Consider the following 18,308-nt stretch of genomic DNA (forward strand, 5'->3'; position numbering starts at 1 on the left):
ACAGATTTGATAGTTCTGTAGTTTGACAGGATGGTACTTGTTGATATCATATCCGGTTAAGAGTATTGGAATAGTGATGAAGGAAAATTACTGGAATCATGTTCTGTAAATAAAACTATTTTGTATCCAAATCAAGTTGCAAAGGCTTGTAAAAAGGATCCAGAATGGATTATACTTTTAATACGTATTTAGTCAAAATTAGACGAAATTCGTCTAAGATATTAATTACGTATTGTAGAGGCAACTTTATGGTCATTTTCATTTTTGTTTTGATTATGAATTGCTACAAAATCCAAACGACTCAATTGTTTACAACTACCACAACAGCAACAACAACCACAGACGCTGAAACCACAACTACTGAGGCAGCAACGACAACCACAGACGCTGTGACAACAACTACTACTGAAGCAGCAACAACAACTACTGAAGCAGGTAACGTATAATGTTTATATGATATTTTAATACAAGCGCTTGCATAGAAGTTGAATATTAATGACGAAAGTGAAAAGCACTGGTGAGCAGTGTGAAGATTACTAATCCCACCAGGCAAACATCTTTTCGTAATGACTTTCTTCATCAATACGATATTTTGTGACCGACACCCAACAATAAATTATATCTGTCGACATATACACAAGCATTGACAGACTTGATAGTTCAGTATAAATCTCTAGTTTGACAGGATGGTAGTTGTTGATATCATATCGAGTTTAGAGTAAAGGAACAGTGATGGGACAAAATTACTGAAATCGTATTCTTCAATAAAACTATTTTGCATTATAATAAAGCTACAAGTACTTGTGAAAAGAATCGTAAATGGATTGAATTTTTGGTACGAATTTGGTCAAAAATAGAGGAAATGCGTGTTAGATGTTAATTGCGTATTATAGAGGCAATTTTTTTTATCATTTTCATTTGTTTTGCATTATCAAATGCTCCTTTATTCTAACTACCCAACCAATTAAAACAACAACAGCAACAACAACCACCGAGGCTGTAACCACAACTACTGAGGCTGTAACCACAACTACTGAGGCACCAACAACAACAACTGAGGCACAAACAACAACTACTGAAGCAGCAACAACAACCACAGAAGCTGTGACCACAACTACTGAGGCACCCACAACAACTACTGAAGCAGCAACAACAACTACTGAGGCACCAACAACAACCACAGAAGCTGTGACCACAACTACTGAGGCACCCACAACAACTACTCAAGCAGCAACGACAACCACAGAAGCTGTAACCACAACTACTGAAGCAGGTAACGTATAATGTTAAACTGATACTTTACTACAAGCGCTTGCATAGAAGTTAAATATTAAAGACGAAAAAGAAAAACACTGGTAAGGAGCATGAATATTTCAAATTCCACCAGGCAAACGTCTTGTCATAACGATTGTCTTCATAAATACGAAATTCCGTAACCGACACCCGACACTAAATGATGTCTGTAAATAAAATTATTTTGCATTTTAATAAAGTTACAAAAGCTTGTGAAAAGAATCCTAAATGGGTTGAATTTTTAGTACGGATTTAGTCAAAAATAAAGGAAATGCGTGTTAGATTTTAATTGCGTATTATAGAGGCAATTTTGTTATCATTTTCATTTGTTTTGCGTTATCAAATGCTACTAAATTCTAACTACCCAACCAATTAAAACTACAACAACAGCAACAACAACCACAGAGGCTGTTACCACAACTACTGAGGCCGCAACAACAACCACAGAAGCTGTGACCACAACTACTGAGGCACCAACAACAACTACTGAGGCACCAACAACAACTACTGAAGTAGCAACAACAACCACAGAAGCTGTGACCACAACTACTGAGGCACCCACAACAACTACTGAAGCACCAACGACAACCACAGAAGCTGTGACCACAACTACTGAAGCAGGTAACGTATAATGTTAAACTGATCCTTTTTATACAAACGCTTGCATAGTAATAGAATATCAATGACGAAAAAGAAAAACACTGGTGAGCAGCATGGAGATTTCAAAATCAGCCATGCAAACGTCTTGTCATAACGATTGTCTTGATAAATACGAGATTCTGTAACTGACACCCGACCATAAATGATGTCTGTCTATAAACAAGAGTTGCCAGACTTGATAGTTCTGTATAAATCTTTAGTTTGACAGGATGGTAGTTGTTTATATATCATATCGAGTTTAGAGTAAAGAGGCTGTGATGAGACAAAATTACTGAAATCATGTTCTGTAAATCAAACTATTTTGCATTATAATAAAGTTACAAAGGCTTGAGAAAAGAATCTTAAATGGATTGAATTTTTAATACGGATTTAGTCAAAAATAGAGGAAATGCGTGTTAGATGTTAATTAGATATTATAGAGGCAAATTTATGATCATTTTCATTTGTATTGCATTATCAAATGCTACTATATTCTAACTTCTCAACCAATTAAAACTACAACAACAGCAACAACAACCACTGAGTCAGTAACCACAACTACTGAAGCACCAACAACCACTACGGAGGCCGCAACAACAACTACGGAGGCACCAACAACAACTACTGAAGCAGCAACGACAACCACAGAGGCTGTAACCACAACTACTGAGGCACCAACAACAACTACTGAGGCACCAACAACAACCACAGAAGCCGTGACCACAACTACTGAGGCACCAACAACAACTACTGAGGCACCAACGACAACCACAGAAGCTGTAACCACAACTACTGAAGCAGGTAAGGCATAATGTTAAACTGATACTTTTTATACAAACGCTTGCATAGCAGTAGAATATCAATGACGAAATAGAAAAACACTGGTGAGCAGCATGACGATTTCAAAATCCACCAGGCAAACGTCTTTTCATTACGAATGTCTTCATCAATACGAGATTCTGTAACTGACACCCGACAATAAATGATGTCTGTCGACATATCAACAAGAGTTGACAGACTTGATAGTTCAGTATAAATCTCTAGTTTGACAGGATGGTAGTTGTTGATATTATATCGAGTTAACAGTAAAGAGGCAGTGATGGGACAAAATTACTGAAATCATGTTCTGTAAATAAAACTAGTTTGCATTATAATAAAGTTACAAAGGCTTGTGAAAAATTCCTAAATAGATTGAATTTTTAGTACTGATTTAGTCACAAATAGAGGAAATGAGTGTAAGATGTTAATTGCGTATCATAGAGGCAATTTTATGGTTGATGGTAAATTTAAATTGTTTTGCGTTATCAAATGCTACTACATTCTAACTACCCAAACAATTAAAACTACAACAACAGCAACCACAACTACTGAGGCACCAACAACAACCACAGAAGCTGTGACCACAACTACTGAAGCACCAACAACAACTACTGAGGCACCAACAACAACTACTGAAGCTGTGACCACAACTACTGAGGCACCAACAACAACTACTGAGGCTGTGACCACAACTACTGAGGCACCAACAACAACAACCACAGAAGCCGTGACCACAACTACTGAGGCACCAACAACAACTACTGAGGCACCAACAACAACTACTGAGGCACCAACAACAACCACAGAAGCCGTGACCACAACTACTGAGGCACCAACAACAACTACTGAGGCACCAACGACAACCACAGAGGCTGTAACCACAACTACTGAAGCAGCAACCACAACTACTCAGGCACCAACAACAACCACAGAAGCTGTAACCACAACTACTCAGGCACCAACCACAACTACTGAAGCAGGTAACGTATACTGTTAAACTGATACTTTTTGATACAAACGCTTTCATAGCAGTAGAATATCAATGACGAAAAAGAAAAAAAACTGGTGAGCAGAATGACGATTTTCAAATTCCACCAGGCAAACGTCTTGTCATAACGATTGTCTTCATCAATACGAGATTCTGTAACTGACACCCGACAATAAATGATGTCTGTCGACATATAAACAAGAATTGACAGACTTGATAGTTCTGTATAAATCTCTAGTTTGACAGGATGGTAGTTGTTGATATTATATCGAGTTAACAGTAAAGAGGCAGTGATGGGACAAAATTACTGAAATCATGTTCTGTAAATAAAACTAGTTTGCATTATAATAAAGTTACAAAGGCTTGTGAAAAATTCCTAAATAGATTGAATTTTTAGTACTGATTTAGTCACAAATAGAGGAAATGAGTGTAAGATGTTAATTGCGTATCATAGAGGCAATTTTATGGTAATTTTTAATTGTTTTGCGTTATCAAATGCTACTACATTCTAACTACCAAATTAAAACTACAACAACAGCAACCACAACTACTGAGGCACCAACAACAACCACAGAAGCTGTGACCACAACTACTGAAGCACCAACAACAACTACTGAGGCACCAACAACAACTACTGAGGCTGTGACCACAACTACTGAGGCACCAACAACAACCACAGAAGCCGTGACCACAACTACTGAAGCACCAACAACAACTACTGAGGCACCAACAACAACTACTGAGGCCGTGACCACAACTACTGAGGCACCAACAACAACTACTGAGGCTGTGACCACAACTACTGAGGCACCAACAACAACAACCACAGAAGCCGTGACCACAACTACTGAGGCACCAACAACAACTACTGAGGCACCAACGACAACCACAGAGGCTGTAACCACAACTACTGAAGCAGCAACCACAACTACTCAGGCACCAACAACAACCACAGAAGCTGTAACCACAACTACTGAAGCAGGTAACGTATAATGTTAAACTGATACTTTTTGATACAAACGCTTTCATAGCAGTAGAATATCAATGACGAAAAAGAAAAACACTGCTGAGCAGCATGACGATTTTCAAATTCCACCAGGCAAACGTCTTGTCATAACGATTGTCTTCATCAATACGAGATTCTGTAACTGACACCCGACAATAAATGATGTCTGTCGACATATAAACAAGAATTGACAGACTTGATAGTTCTGTATAAATCTCTAGTTTGACAGGATGGTAGTTGTTGATATTATATCGAGTTAACAGTAAAGAGGCAGTGATGGGACAAAATTACTGAAATCATGTTCTGTAAATGAAACTAGTTTGCATTATAATAAAGTTACAAAGGCTTGTGAAAAATTCCTAAATAGATTGAATTTTTAGTACTGATTTAGTCACAAATAGAGGAAATGAGTGTAAGATGTTAATTGCGTATCATAGAGGCAATTTTATGGTAATTTTTAATTGTTTTGCGTTATCAAATGCTACTACATTCTAACTACCAAAACAATTAAAACTACAACAACAGCAACCACAACTACTGAGGCACCAACAACAACCACAGAAGCTGTGACCACAACTACTGAAGCACCAACAACAACTACTGAGGCACCAACAACAACTACTGAAGGCTGTGACCACAACTACTGAGGCACCAACAACAACTACTGAGGCTGTGACCACAACTACTGAGGCACCAACAACAACAACCACAGAAGCCGTGACCACAACTACTGAGGCACCAACAACAACTACTGAGGCACCAACAACAACTACTGAGGCACCAACAACAACCACAGAAGCCGTGACCACAACTACTGAGGCACCAACAACAACTACTGAGGCACCAACGACAACCACAGAGGCTGTAACCACAACTACTGAAGCAGCAACCACAACTACTCAGGCACCAACAACAACCACAGAAGCTGTAACCACAACTACTGAGGCACCAACCACAACTACTGAAGCAGGTAACGTATAATGTTAAACTGATACTTTTTGATACAAACGCTTTCATAGCAGTAGAATATCAATGACGAAAAAGAAAAACACTGGTGAGCAGCATGACGATTTTCAAATTCCACCAGACAAACGTCTTGTCATAACGATTGTCTTCATCAATACGAGATTCTGTAACTCACACCCGACAATAAATGATGTCTGTCGACATATAAACAAGAGTTGACAGACTTGATAGTTCTGTATAAATCTCTAGTTTGACAGGATGGTAGTTGTTGATATTATATCGAGTTTACAGTAAAGAGGCAGTGATGGGACAAAATTACTGAAATCATGTTCTGTAAATAAAACTAGTTTGCATTATAATAAAGTTACAAAGGCTTGTGAAAAATTCCTAAATAGATTGAATTTTTAGTACTGATTTAGTCACAAATAGAGGAAATGAGTGTAAGATGTTAATTGCGTATCATAGAGGCAATTTTATGGTCATTTTCAATTGTTTTGCGTTATCAAATGCTACTACATTCTAACTACCCAAACAATTAAAACTACAACAACAGCAACCACAACTACTGAGGCACCAACAACAACCACAGAAGCTGTGACCACAACTACTGAAGCACCAACAACAACAACTGTGGCACCAACAACAACTACTGAGGCACCAACAACAACCACAGAAGCCGTGACCACAACTTCTGAAGCACCAACAACAACTACTGAGGCACCAACAACAACTACTGAGGCACCAACAACAACCACAGAGGCTGTAACCACAACTACTGAGGCACCAACAACAACTACTGAGGCACCAACAACAACTACTGAGGCACCAACAACAACTACTGAGGCACCAACAACAACCACAGAAGCCGTGACCACAACTACTGAGGCACCAACAACAACTACTGAGGCATCAACAACAACTACTGAGGCACCAACAACAACTACTGAGGCACCAACTACAACCACAGAAGCCGTGACCACAACTACTGAAGCAGCAACCACAACTACTCAGGCACCAACAACAACCACAGAAGCTGTAACCACAACTACTGAAACAGGTAACGTATAATGTTAAACTGGTACTTTTAGATACAAACACTTTCATAGCAGTAGAATATCAATGACGAAAAAGAAAAACACTGGTGAGCAGCATGACGATTTTCAAATTCCACCAGACAAACGTCTTGTCATAACGATTGTCTTCATCAATACGAGATTCTGTAACTGACACCCGACAATAAATGATGTTTGTCGACATATAAACAAGAGTTGACAGACTTGATAGTTCTGTATAAATCTCTAGTTTGACAGGATGGTAGTTGTTGATATCATATCGACTTTAGAGTAAAGGAAAAGTGATGGGACAAATTTAATGAAATCTTGTTCTGTAAATAAAACTATTTTGCATTATAATAAAGTTACAAAGGCTTGTGAAAAGAATCCTAAATGGATTGAATTTTTAGTACGGATTTGGTCACAAATAGAGAAAATGAGTGTTAGATGTTAATTGCGTATCATAGAGGCAATTTTATGGTCATTTTCATTTGTTTTGCAATATCAAATGCTACTATATTCTAACTACCCAAACAATTAAAACTACAACAACAGCAACAACAACCACAAAGGCTGTTACCACTACTACTGAAACACCAACAACAACTACTGAAGCACCAACAACAACCACAGAAGCTGTGACCACAACTACTGAAGCACCAACAACAACTACTGAAGCACCAACAACAACTACTGAGGCACCAACGACAACCACAGAGGCTGTAACCACTACCACAGAGGCTGTGACCGCAACTACTGAGACAACAACAACCACCACTGAGGCTGTAACCACAACTACTGAGGCACCAACAACCACTACTGAAGCAGCAACAACAACTACTGAGGCACCAACAACAACCACAGAAGCCGTGACCACAACTACTGAGGCACCAACAACCACTACTGAAGCAGCAACAACAACTACTGAGGCACCCACAACAACCACAGAAGCCGTGACCACAACTACTGAGGCACCAACAACAACTACTGAGGCACCAACGACAACGACAGAGGCTGTAACCATAACTACTGAGGCACCAACAACAACTACTGAGGCACCAACGACAACCACAGAGGCTGTAACCACAACTACTGAAGCAGCAACCACAACCACAGAGGCTGTGACCACAACTACTGAGGCACCAACAACAACTACTGAGGCACCAACGACAACCACAGAGGCTGTAACCACAACTACTGAAGCAGCAACCACAACCACAGAAGCTGTAACCACAACTACTGAAACAGGTAACGTATAATGTTAAACTGATACTTTTTGATACAAACGCTTTCATAACAGTAGAATATCAATGACGAAATAGAAAAACACTGGTGAGCAGCATGACGATTTCAAATTCAACCAGGCAAACGTCTTGTCATAACGATTGTCTTCATCAATACGAGATTCTGTAACTGACACCCGACAATAAATGATGTCTGTCGACATATAAACAAGAGTTGACAGACTTGATAGTTCTGTATAAATCTCTAGTTTGACAGGATGGTAGTTGTTGATATCATATCGAGTTTAGAGTAAAGGAAAAGTGATGGGACAAAATTACTGTAATGATGTTCAGTAAATAAAACTATTTTGCATTATAATAAAGTTACAAAGGCTTGTGAAAAGAATCCTAAATGGATTGAATTTTTAGTACGGATTTGGTCACAAATAGAGAAAATGAGTGTAAGATGTTAATTGCGTATCATAGAGGCAATTTTATGATCATTTTAATTTGTTTTGCATTAGCAAATGCTACTACATTATAACTACCCAAACAATTAAACTACAACAACAGCAACAACAGCCACAGAAGCTGTTACCACAACTACTGAGGCACCAACAACAACTACTCAAGCACCAACAACAACTACTCAAGCACCAACAACAACTACTGAAGCATCAACAACAACAAGTCAGGCAGCAACAACAACCACAGAGGCTGTAACCACAACAACTGAAGCAACAACAACAACAACTGAGGATGTACTTATAACTACTGAGGCAGCAATCACAACAACTGAGGATGTACTTATAACTACTGAGGCAGCAATCACAACAACTGAGGATGTACTTATAACTACTAAGGCAGCAATCACAACTACTGAGGATGTACTTATAACTACTGAGGCAGCAATCACAACTACAGACGTTGTAACAACAATTACCGAAGCAGCAGCAACAACCACAGACCGTCAGACGTTGTTACAACTACGGAGGCAGGTTATGACGTTAGGTAGACACCTTTTTTCTTGATTAAAGTGGTTACATATGCTTCACGAAGGGAGAAAATATCGCAATATTGATCTCCGTTAATGAAGACTGATCGTGACCATTAACCGCCTACATATGTAAACAGTGAAACTCCTGTTAAACAAAATCAGTAGAATAGTAGAAAAAGATGGGGGGGGGGGGGGGGGGGGGGGGGGGGGGAGGGGGGGGGATTACAGGAAAGATAAAATGTAAATGACAAGGTTGGTTGTAACAGGAAATCGTTGCTCAAATCTATAAAAGGGGGGCCTATCACTGATCACCGCGGCAGATATTGCATTTTTTGTATGTTACAATATAAAATGGCGCTACAGGTAGTACCACAGCAACTAGTCCACTCACAACTACTGCAAAATCCACAATTGTAGTTGTAACCACAACTACTGAGGCACAAACAACATGCACAGGCGTTCTAACAACAACTATTCAAGCACCAATCAGAACTACTCATGCGACAACTACTGAACCAAATACAGATACTGAGCCAACCACTATTGGACCAACCGCTTCTACGAAATTAACCACATCTACTGAACCAACTTCCGCTACTGAGCCAACCACTACTACAGAGCCAACTTTAACTACTGAACTAACCTCAACAACTGAGTCAATCACTACCGCTGAACGAACCACCACCATTGAGTCAATTACTACTACTGATTCGACCATTTCTAGTGATTCGAGCACTAGCCTACTTCTGAACCGAACACTGGAACTGTACCGACCACTACCACTTCCTTTAGGAAGAGGATACTATAATAAGCATACTATAAATATTTACTCATGTATGGAGATTGTAGGTCATCAGTCAATGTTATTGGTGAAATTCGGCATTTAACCACATTGACAAAGCGGACACATATGATCCTGTATGAAACTCTGGTCGGCTGTGCTTGATCGTGTGCAATGTTGGAATATATCCGTGTGAGTCATAACTAAATCATTTATCATACATTTAACGAATTAATGTGTTCTAATAGCTAGATATTCGAATTTGCGATTTTTGTACATTGTAGCATTTCTGATGTTTTGTACAATGTTTATCATTAGCAACAACAACAACTGAGCCCACTACAACCACTGAACCAACAACTACTATCGAACCGACCACTACTACTGAACCGACCACTACTACTGAACCAACCACTACTACTGAGCTAACCACTACTACTGAACCGACCACTACTACTGAACCAACCACTACTACTGAACCAACCACTACTACTGAACCGACCACTACTACTGAACCAACCACTACTACTGAGCTAACCACTACTCCTGAACCGACCACTACTACTGAACCGACCACTACTACTGAACCAACCACTACTACTGAACCAACAACTACTACTGAACCGACCACTACTACTGAACCAACCACTACTACTGAACCTACCACTACTACTGAACCAACCACTACTACTGAACCAACAACTACTACTGAGCCAACCACGACTACTGAGCTAACCACTACTACTGAACCGACCACTACTACTGAACCGACCACTACCACTGAACCAACCACTACTACTGAACCAACCACTACTACTGAACCAACCACTACTACTGAACCGACCACTACTACTGAACCAACCACTACTACTGAACCAGGTGACAATATGTTAATAACACGTTACGTTAACAATGATAAAAAAAAAAACTCTCCGTCTTATGCAGATCCCAGCCCCCTCCCATTTAAGTTAGATTGTTATATAGTAATTACTTTCTCTGTGTGTCTCCGAGAGCCGTTGTCTTTCTTCCGTTCGTCATTCTTGATAACGTTATCCTCAGGATTTCCTAAGAAACCCATAAAACATAGTTTCTATCAACAACATACCTGTAGTCTCACATTATCAAGGTCTAATCCTGACTAGATTTTAATGGTCATGAGTGAAAGCTAAAAGCTCAAAGTCTCCACTTGACAACTTGGGAAAAAACCGATACACATGGTACCTCATCAACTTCTGGACAAATATACTCATTAAGCTGTTATTTAAAATTATATATGCATGTAATAATGATGACTGATAAGTTAATATTCAACTTTACGATATATTAATATTTTATCATTTTTGATGGATTATCGAATGTTTATCATTAGCAACTACAACAACTGAACCAACAACTACTACTGTGTCCGCTACAACTACGGAGCCAACCACTACAACTGAACCGACCACTACAACTGAACCGACCACTACTACTGAACCAACAACTACTACTGAGCCGACCACAACTACTGAACCTACCACTACTACTGAACCTACCACTACCACAGAACCAGGTAACAGTATTAAAACTATGAGTTTCTTTATCCAATGATGAAACACCCCCCCCCCCCCCCCCCCCCCCCCCCCCCCCATCCTATACAAACTCCATCCCTTACCACTTAAATAAGACTATATATGAAAAAATACTTTCCTTGTTGTTCTCCGAGTGTTGTGTTGTTGTCCTACGTCGTTCCGTCCATCGCCAGTTTTCACTCAGATATATTGGATGTGTGTGTGTATGTGTGAATTAACGATTCATTCCGTGCAAATGTCTTTGTCGCAAATGTGATGGTCCACAGCATATTAAAACTGGTGCGTTTCACCCGAAAAGTTCACAGACAAAAAATAACACCGCATAAGTCAATCTTGTCTGTATGTCCTTCCATCCATGATAACATTTTTGTTCATGATATATGTTATGAAGGGTACATGTAAAGTGCGAAACGAAAGTAAAACGAAACGAAACGAAACGAAATCAAACGCAACGAAATGGAATCAAACGAAACGAAACGAAATCAAACGAAACGAAAAAGAAAACATTGAAAAAATAAGAAATATATATATTTTAGATTTTACAAAGCCCCAAATGTCCCATTCTCATCGGTGTAAAAACAACACACAGGAAAGAATGAATTTATCGCAATATTCATTCAGTTCTTTAAATATAAAATAACTCTATTTAGATAATATGCTTAGTCCACAATTTAAAGCCGTGCAAATTGCGTAGTGTATTTGTCCACGCTCGATCTAAATCACGTTACAGAACTCCTTTTATGGTAGGAAAGCCAGGTGTGTATCTGATCGTGAAAAGTTAGAGTTCCGGGGAAATTGCTGTACTTGAAAGGCGCGATTCGTATAAAAACGCCGGCTTAACGCGCTGTTCCCGTATTGCTGGTGTCGGGAGTGTAGACAGAATGGAAGCATCAGAGGACGACTCCATTTCTGTAACTTTGATGAACTGTAACTAATTCTGGATATGTTGTAGACAATATTTAAGTACTGGATTAGTTACGTGGATTTCCTATGACTAAAACAGAATGTATTCTATTTCATTTCAGCGTTGCTAGGATATTTTCGTAAGAGCAACTTGTTTTTTTTTCATATAAACCCCAGGTCAGACATGCATTAAATAACCTACTGTAGCTGAACGTGCATGTTTGAAATAACGCTTAGAGCAAGTTGAACTACGTTAACTTGTAAGAGTAACGTCCCTTGATTTTGAAAGTAAATGTAGTTGGTTATCAGTGGATTTTAATTAGAAGGTGGGTAAGAAATAGTGTATATAGTTTAAGATTATAAAGTTATTGGTAAAAAGATATTTTACCAGTATTTATGATTATTTATGGTATAATCAAATGATTAATATACATTTTTGTACACACAATACACTACGCGATTTGTATGCCTATAGATAATGGACTAATCATATATTCTGAATCAGACATCGAAGGAAGTCTTACCCAAAAATAAAGCACCAATACTGAAATTAAGCGTTTTCCACTAACGTCAAGTCCGTCTGATGGGATTTAAAATGCTGTCCCGTGAGAGAATGTCCATCTCAAAAACCTTGATAAACCAAATTCACAGGGTAGGGTCTTCTCTCTTCTCCCTCCATCTTCGTTAGGGTAGGGGTAGCTGCTTACTAAACAGTGCTAGGTTAGTGCCCATTTAAATTTGTGAGGTCACTTTCAAAAATTAATCGCATCATCAATTAGACAGGCAACTCTCTTCCACCCCACTTTCCTCTCTCATTCCATACTGTTCCCGTTCTACTCAATTTCCTTTCTGTTCTCGTCCACTGAAAGGCCGCAGAGCCGTAATAGCGGACCTGAAACCCGTTAAATAGATAAATAGACATATTCTGAATAAAGTTATATTATATGTAAAGAACTGAACGAATATTGCGATACTTTTTTCAATGAGATACAGTTACAATAATGTCCTCATATATATATATATATATGAGGGCTAGCATTAGCCACACTTTTTTCTTCCTATTGCGATCAATTTATTCCTGTGAGTTTCACACCGATGAGAATAGGACACTTAGGCCTTTGTAAAGTCTAAAAAAAATTCAGTGTTTTTATTTTTCTTTTCGTTTGATTTCGTTTCGTTGATTTCGTTTCGTTGATTTCGTTTCGTTTCATTTGATTTCGTTTCGTTTTGCTTTCGTTTCGCACTTTACAGGTACCTGTTATGAAACCCGTATAAAATAAATATCTGTTTACAGCAGAGCCCCAAACTATCATGGTCATCTTCGGATTAGATTTTGATGGTTATTTATCAAAGTTAAAGTTCAATGAACGCACTGAACAACTCAAAAAAGCTAGTTTACCAGGTACTTCAAAAACATCTGGATAGATATTTTGGATCGATGACCGATGTAGGGATTCATCTGTTTGAATCCAAATTCAATTAGCTGTTCAATAAAAATGTATTTATACGGAATAATGTTAACTGATGAGTTAATATTCGACTTTGCGATAACTTTGTCTTTAATTATTTCTGATTGACTATCGGATGTTTATCATTAGTAACTACAACAACTGAGCCTATCACAACTACTGAACCAACCACTACTACCGAACCAACCACTACCACTGAGCCAACCACTACGACTGAACCAACCACTACTACTGAACCAATCACTACTACTGAACCAACCACTACTACTGAGCCAACAACTACTACTGAACCAACCACTACTACTGAACCAAACACTACTACTGAACCAACCACTACTACTGAGCCAACCACTACTACTGAACCAACCACTACCACTGAACCAACCACTACTACTGAACCAACCACTACTACTGAACCAACCACTACTACTGAACCAACCACTACCACTGAGCCAACCACTACTACTGAGCCAACCACTACTACTGAACCAACCACTACTACTGAACCAACCACTACTACTGAACCAACTACTACCACTGAGCCAACCACTACCACTGAGCCAACCACTACTACTGAACCAACCACTACTACTGAACCAACCACTACCACTGAACCAACCACTACTACTGAACCAACCACTACTACTGAACCAACCACTACCACTGAGCCAACCACTACTACTGAGCCAACCACTACTACTGAACCAACCACTACCACTGAACCAACCACTACTACTGAACCAACCACTACTACTGAACCAACCACTACTACTGAACCAACCACTACCACTGAGCCAACCACTACTACTGAGCCAACCACTACTACTCAACCAACTACTACTACTGAGCCAACCACTACTACTGAACCAACCACTACTACTGAACCAACTACTACTACTGAACCAACCACTACTACTGAACCAACCACTACTACTGAGCCAACCACTACTACTGAGCCAACCACTACTACTGAACCAAGCACTACCACAGAACCAGGTAACAAAATTAAAACTAGACTTCCTATATTTGATGAAAAAATATCCTCCACCCTACACAAATACCAGCCCCCGTCCCAATTAAATCAGAGTGTTATACATTAATCAATTTCCTTGTGAGTCTCCGAGTGTTGTTGCCCTTCGTCCATCCCTCCGTCCATGATAATATTGTGTTGATGATACCATTAGAAATCTAAAACATACACTTCTGTTAACAGAAGAGCTTCGCATTATCAAGGTCCACTCCAGGGTAGATTGTGATGGTCATTGTCTAAGTTAAATTTCAATGAACGCACTGGACAATTAAAAAAAGCTAGTACACCAGGTACTTCATAAACCTCATGGACAGATATGTTTGATCGATGACCGATGAAGGAATATATCTATTTGGCTCCAAATTCAATAAGCTCTTCAATAAAAATGTACTTATATGGAAAAAATGTTAACTGATGAGTTAATATTCGATTTTGCAATAACATCGTCTTTGATTATATGTGATTGACTGTCGGATGTTCATCATTAGTAACTACAACAACTGAACCAACCACTACTACTGAGTCAACCACTACTACTGAACCCACCACTACCACTGAACCTACCACTACTACTGAACCAACTACTACCACTGAGCCAACCACTACTACTGAACCAACCACTACTACTGAACCAACCACTACTACTGTGCCAACCACGACTACTGAACCAACCACTACTACTGAACCAACCACTACTACTGAACCAACCACTACTACTGAACCGACCACTACTACTGAGCCGACCACTACTACTGAACCAACCACTACTACTCAACCAACTACTACTACTGAGCCAACTACTACTACTGAACCAACCACTACTACTGAACCAACCACTACAACAGAGCCAGGTAACAAAATTAAAACTAGACTGACTTTATTCAATTATGAAATATCCTCCACCGTTTACAAATCCCAGCCTCGTCCCAATTAAATCAGAATTGTATACATTGATTAATTTCCTTGTGAGTCTCCGAGTGCTGCTGGTCTTCGTCCGTCCCTCTGTCCACGATAACACTGTGTTGATGATATCATTTTAAACCTAAAACATACACTTATGTTAACAGAAGAGCTTCTTGTAATCAAGGTCCACTCCAGAGTGATTATGATGGTCATTGTCTAAGTTAAATTTCAATGAACGCACTGGACATCTTAAAAAAAAGCTAGTACACCAGGTACTTCATAAACCTCATGGATAGATATGTTTGATCGATGACCGATGAAGGCATCTATCTATTTGGCTCTAAATTCAATAAGCTCTTCAATAAAAATGTACTTATATGGAAAAAATGTTAGCTGATGAGTTAATATTCGAATTTGCGATAACATCGTTTTAATTATTTCTGATTGATTGTCGGATGTTTATCATTAGTAACTACAACAACTGAACCTACCACTACTACAGAGCCAACAACTACTACCGAACCAACCACTACTACTGAGCCAACCACTACTACTGAACCTCTCACTACTACTGAGCCCACCACTACTACTGAACCAACCACTACTACTGAACCTACCACTACCACTGAACCAACCACTACTACTGTGCCAACCACGACTACTGAACCAACCACTACTACTGTGCCAACCACTACTACTGAACCAACCACTACTACTGAACCAACCACTACTACTGAGCCCACCACTACTACTGAACCAACCACTACTACTGAGCCAACCACTACTACTGAACCTACCACTACTACTGAACCAACTACTACCACTGAACCAACCACTACTACTGTGCCAACCACGACTACTGAACCAACCACTACTACTGTGCCAACCACTACTACTGAACCAACCACTACTACTGAACCAACCACTACTACTGAACCGACCACTACTACTGAGCCGACCACTACTACTGAACCAACCACTACTACTCAACCAACTACTACTACTGAGCCAACTACTACTACTGAACCAACCACTACTACTGAACCAACCACTACTACTGAACCAACCACTACAACAGAGCCAGGTAACAAAATTAAAACTAGACTGACTTTATTCAATTATGAAATATCCTCCACCGTTTACAAATACCAGCCTCGTCCCAATTAAATCAGAATTGTATACATTGATTAATTTCCTTGTGAGTCTCCGAGTGCTGCTGGTCTTCGTCCGTCCCTCTGTCCACGATAACACTGTGTTGATGATATCATTTTAAACCTAAAACATACACTTATGTTAACAGAAGAGCTTCTTGTAATCAAGGTCCACTCCAGAGTGATTATGATGGTCATTGTCTAAGTTAAATTTCAATGAACGCACTGGACATCTTAAAAAAAAGCTAGTACACCAGGTACTTCATAAACCTCATGGATAGATATGTTTGATCGATGACCGATGAAGGCATCTATCTATTTGGCTCTAAATTCAATAAGCTCTTCAATAAAAATGTACTTATATGGAAAAAATGTTAGCTGATGAGTTAATATTCGAATTTGCGAAAACATCGTTTTTAATTATTTCTGATTGATTGTCGGATGTTTATCATTAGTAACTACAACAACTGAACCTACCACTACTACAGAGCCAACAACTACTACTGAACCAACCACTACTACTGAGCCAACCACTACTACTGAACCAACCACTACTACTGTGCCAACCACTACTACTGAACCAACTACTACCACTGAGCCAACCACTACTACTGAACCAACCACTACTACTGAACCAACCACTACTACTGTGCCAACCACGACTACTGAACCAACCACTACTACTGAACCAACCACTACTACTGAACCAACCACTACTACTGAACCAACCACTACTACTGTGCCAACCACGACTACTGAACCAACCACTACTACTGAACCAACCACTACTACTGAACCAACCACTACTACTGAACCTACCACTACTACTGAACCAACCACTACTACTGAACCCACCACTACTACTGAACCAACTACTACCACTGAGCCAACCACTACTACTGAACCAACTACTACTGAACAAACCACTACTACTGAACCTACCACTACTACTGAACCTACCACTACTACTGAACCGACCACTACTACTGAACCGACCACTACTACTGAACCAACCACTACTACTGAACCTACCACTACTACTGAACCAACCACTACTACTGAGTCAACCACTACTACTGAACCACTACCACTACCTACTACTGAACCAACTACTACCACTGAGCCAACCACTACTACTACTACTGAACCAACCACTACTACGAAACGCACCACTACTACTGACCACCACTATACTGAAACAACCACTACTACTAACCAAACCACTACTATGAGAACACTACTACTACTGAACCAACCATACTACTGAAACCAACCACTACTACGAACCAACACTACAACAAGCCATAACAAATTAACTACTACTGACATATAAATACCCCCCCCCTTTAAAAAAACCAACCTCGTCCCCAAAACCCCAATTGAACAGAAATTTTTTGGGCCACCCCCTTTGCCCCCCTTTGACGATCACTTTTTGAATCATTTTAACCAAAAAAACTTTTTAACCAAAATTTTTAACAAGGTCCACTCCAAGTATTAACTTTTGTTAAACAAAACCA

At 39.4% G+C, this 18,308-nt stretch overlaps 1 protein-coding gene across 1 annotated transcript in view; it reads left to right on the top strand.

Moving 5' to 3' along the window:
* LOC117321667 (mucin-2-like) overlaps positions 1 to 18,308 on the top strand; it is a 125,060-nt gene that overhangs the window by 45,599 nt on the left and 61,153 nt on the right. Inside the window, exons 7-13 of the mRNA XM_033876173.1 lie at positions 328 to 435; positions 980 to 1,273; positions 1,684 to 1,914; positions 2,461 to 2,733; positions 3,288 to 3,731; positions 4,278 to 4,721; positions 11,134 to 11,316. Of these exons, the coding sequence (XP_033732064.1) occupies positions 328 to 435; positions 980 to 1,273; positions 1,684 to 1,914; positions 2,461 to 2,733; positions 3,288 to 3,731; positions 4,278 to 4,721; positions 11,134 to 11,316 (1,977 nt within the window). The remainder of the gene's footprint in view (positions 1 to 327; positions 436 to 979; positions 1,274 to 1,683; positions 1,915 to 2,460; positions 2,734 to 3,287; positions 3,732 to 4,277; positions 4,722 to 11,133; positions 11,317 to 18,308) is intronic.

This window comes from Pecten maximus, chromosome 2 (assembly GCF_902652985.1).
Source record: "Pecten maximus chromosome 2, xPecMax1.1, whole genome shotgun sequence".
NCBI classification, from domain to species: Eukaryota; Metazoa; Mollusca; class Bivalvia; order Pectinida; family Pectinidae; genus Pecten; species Pecten maximus.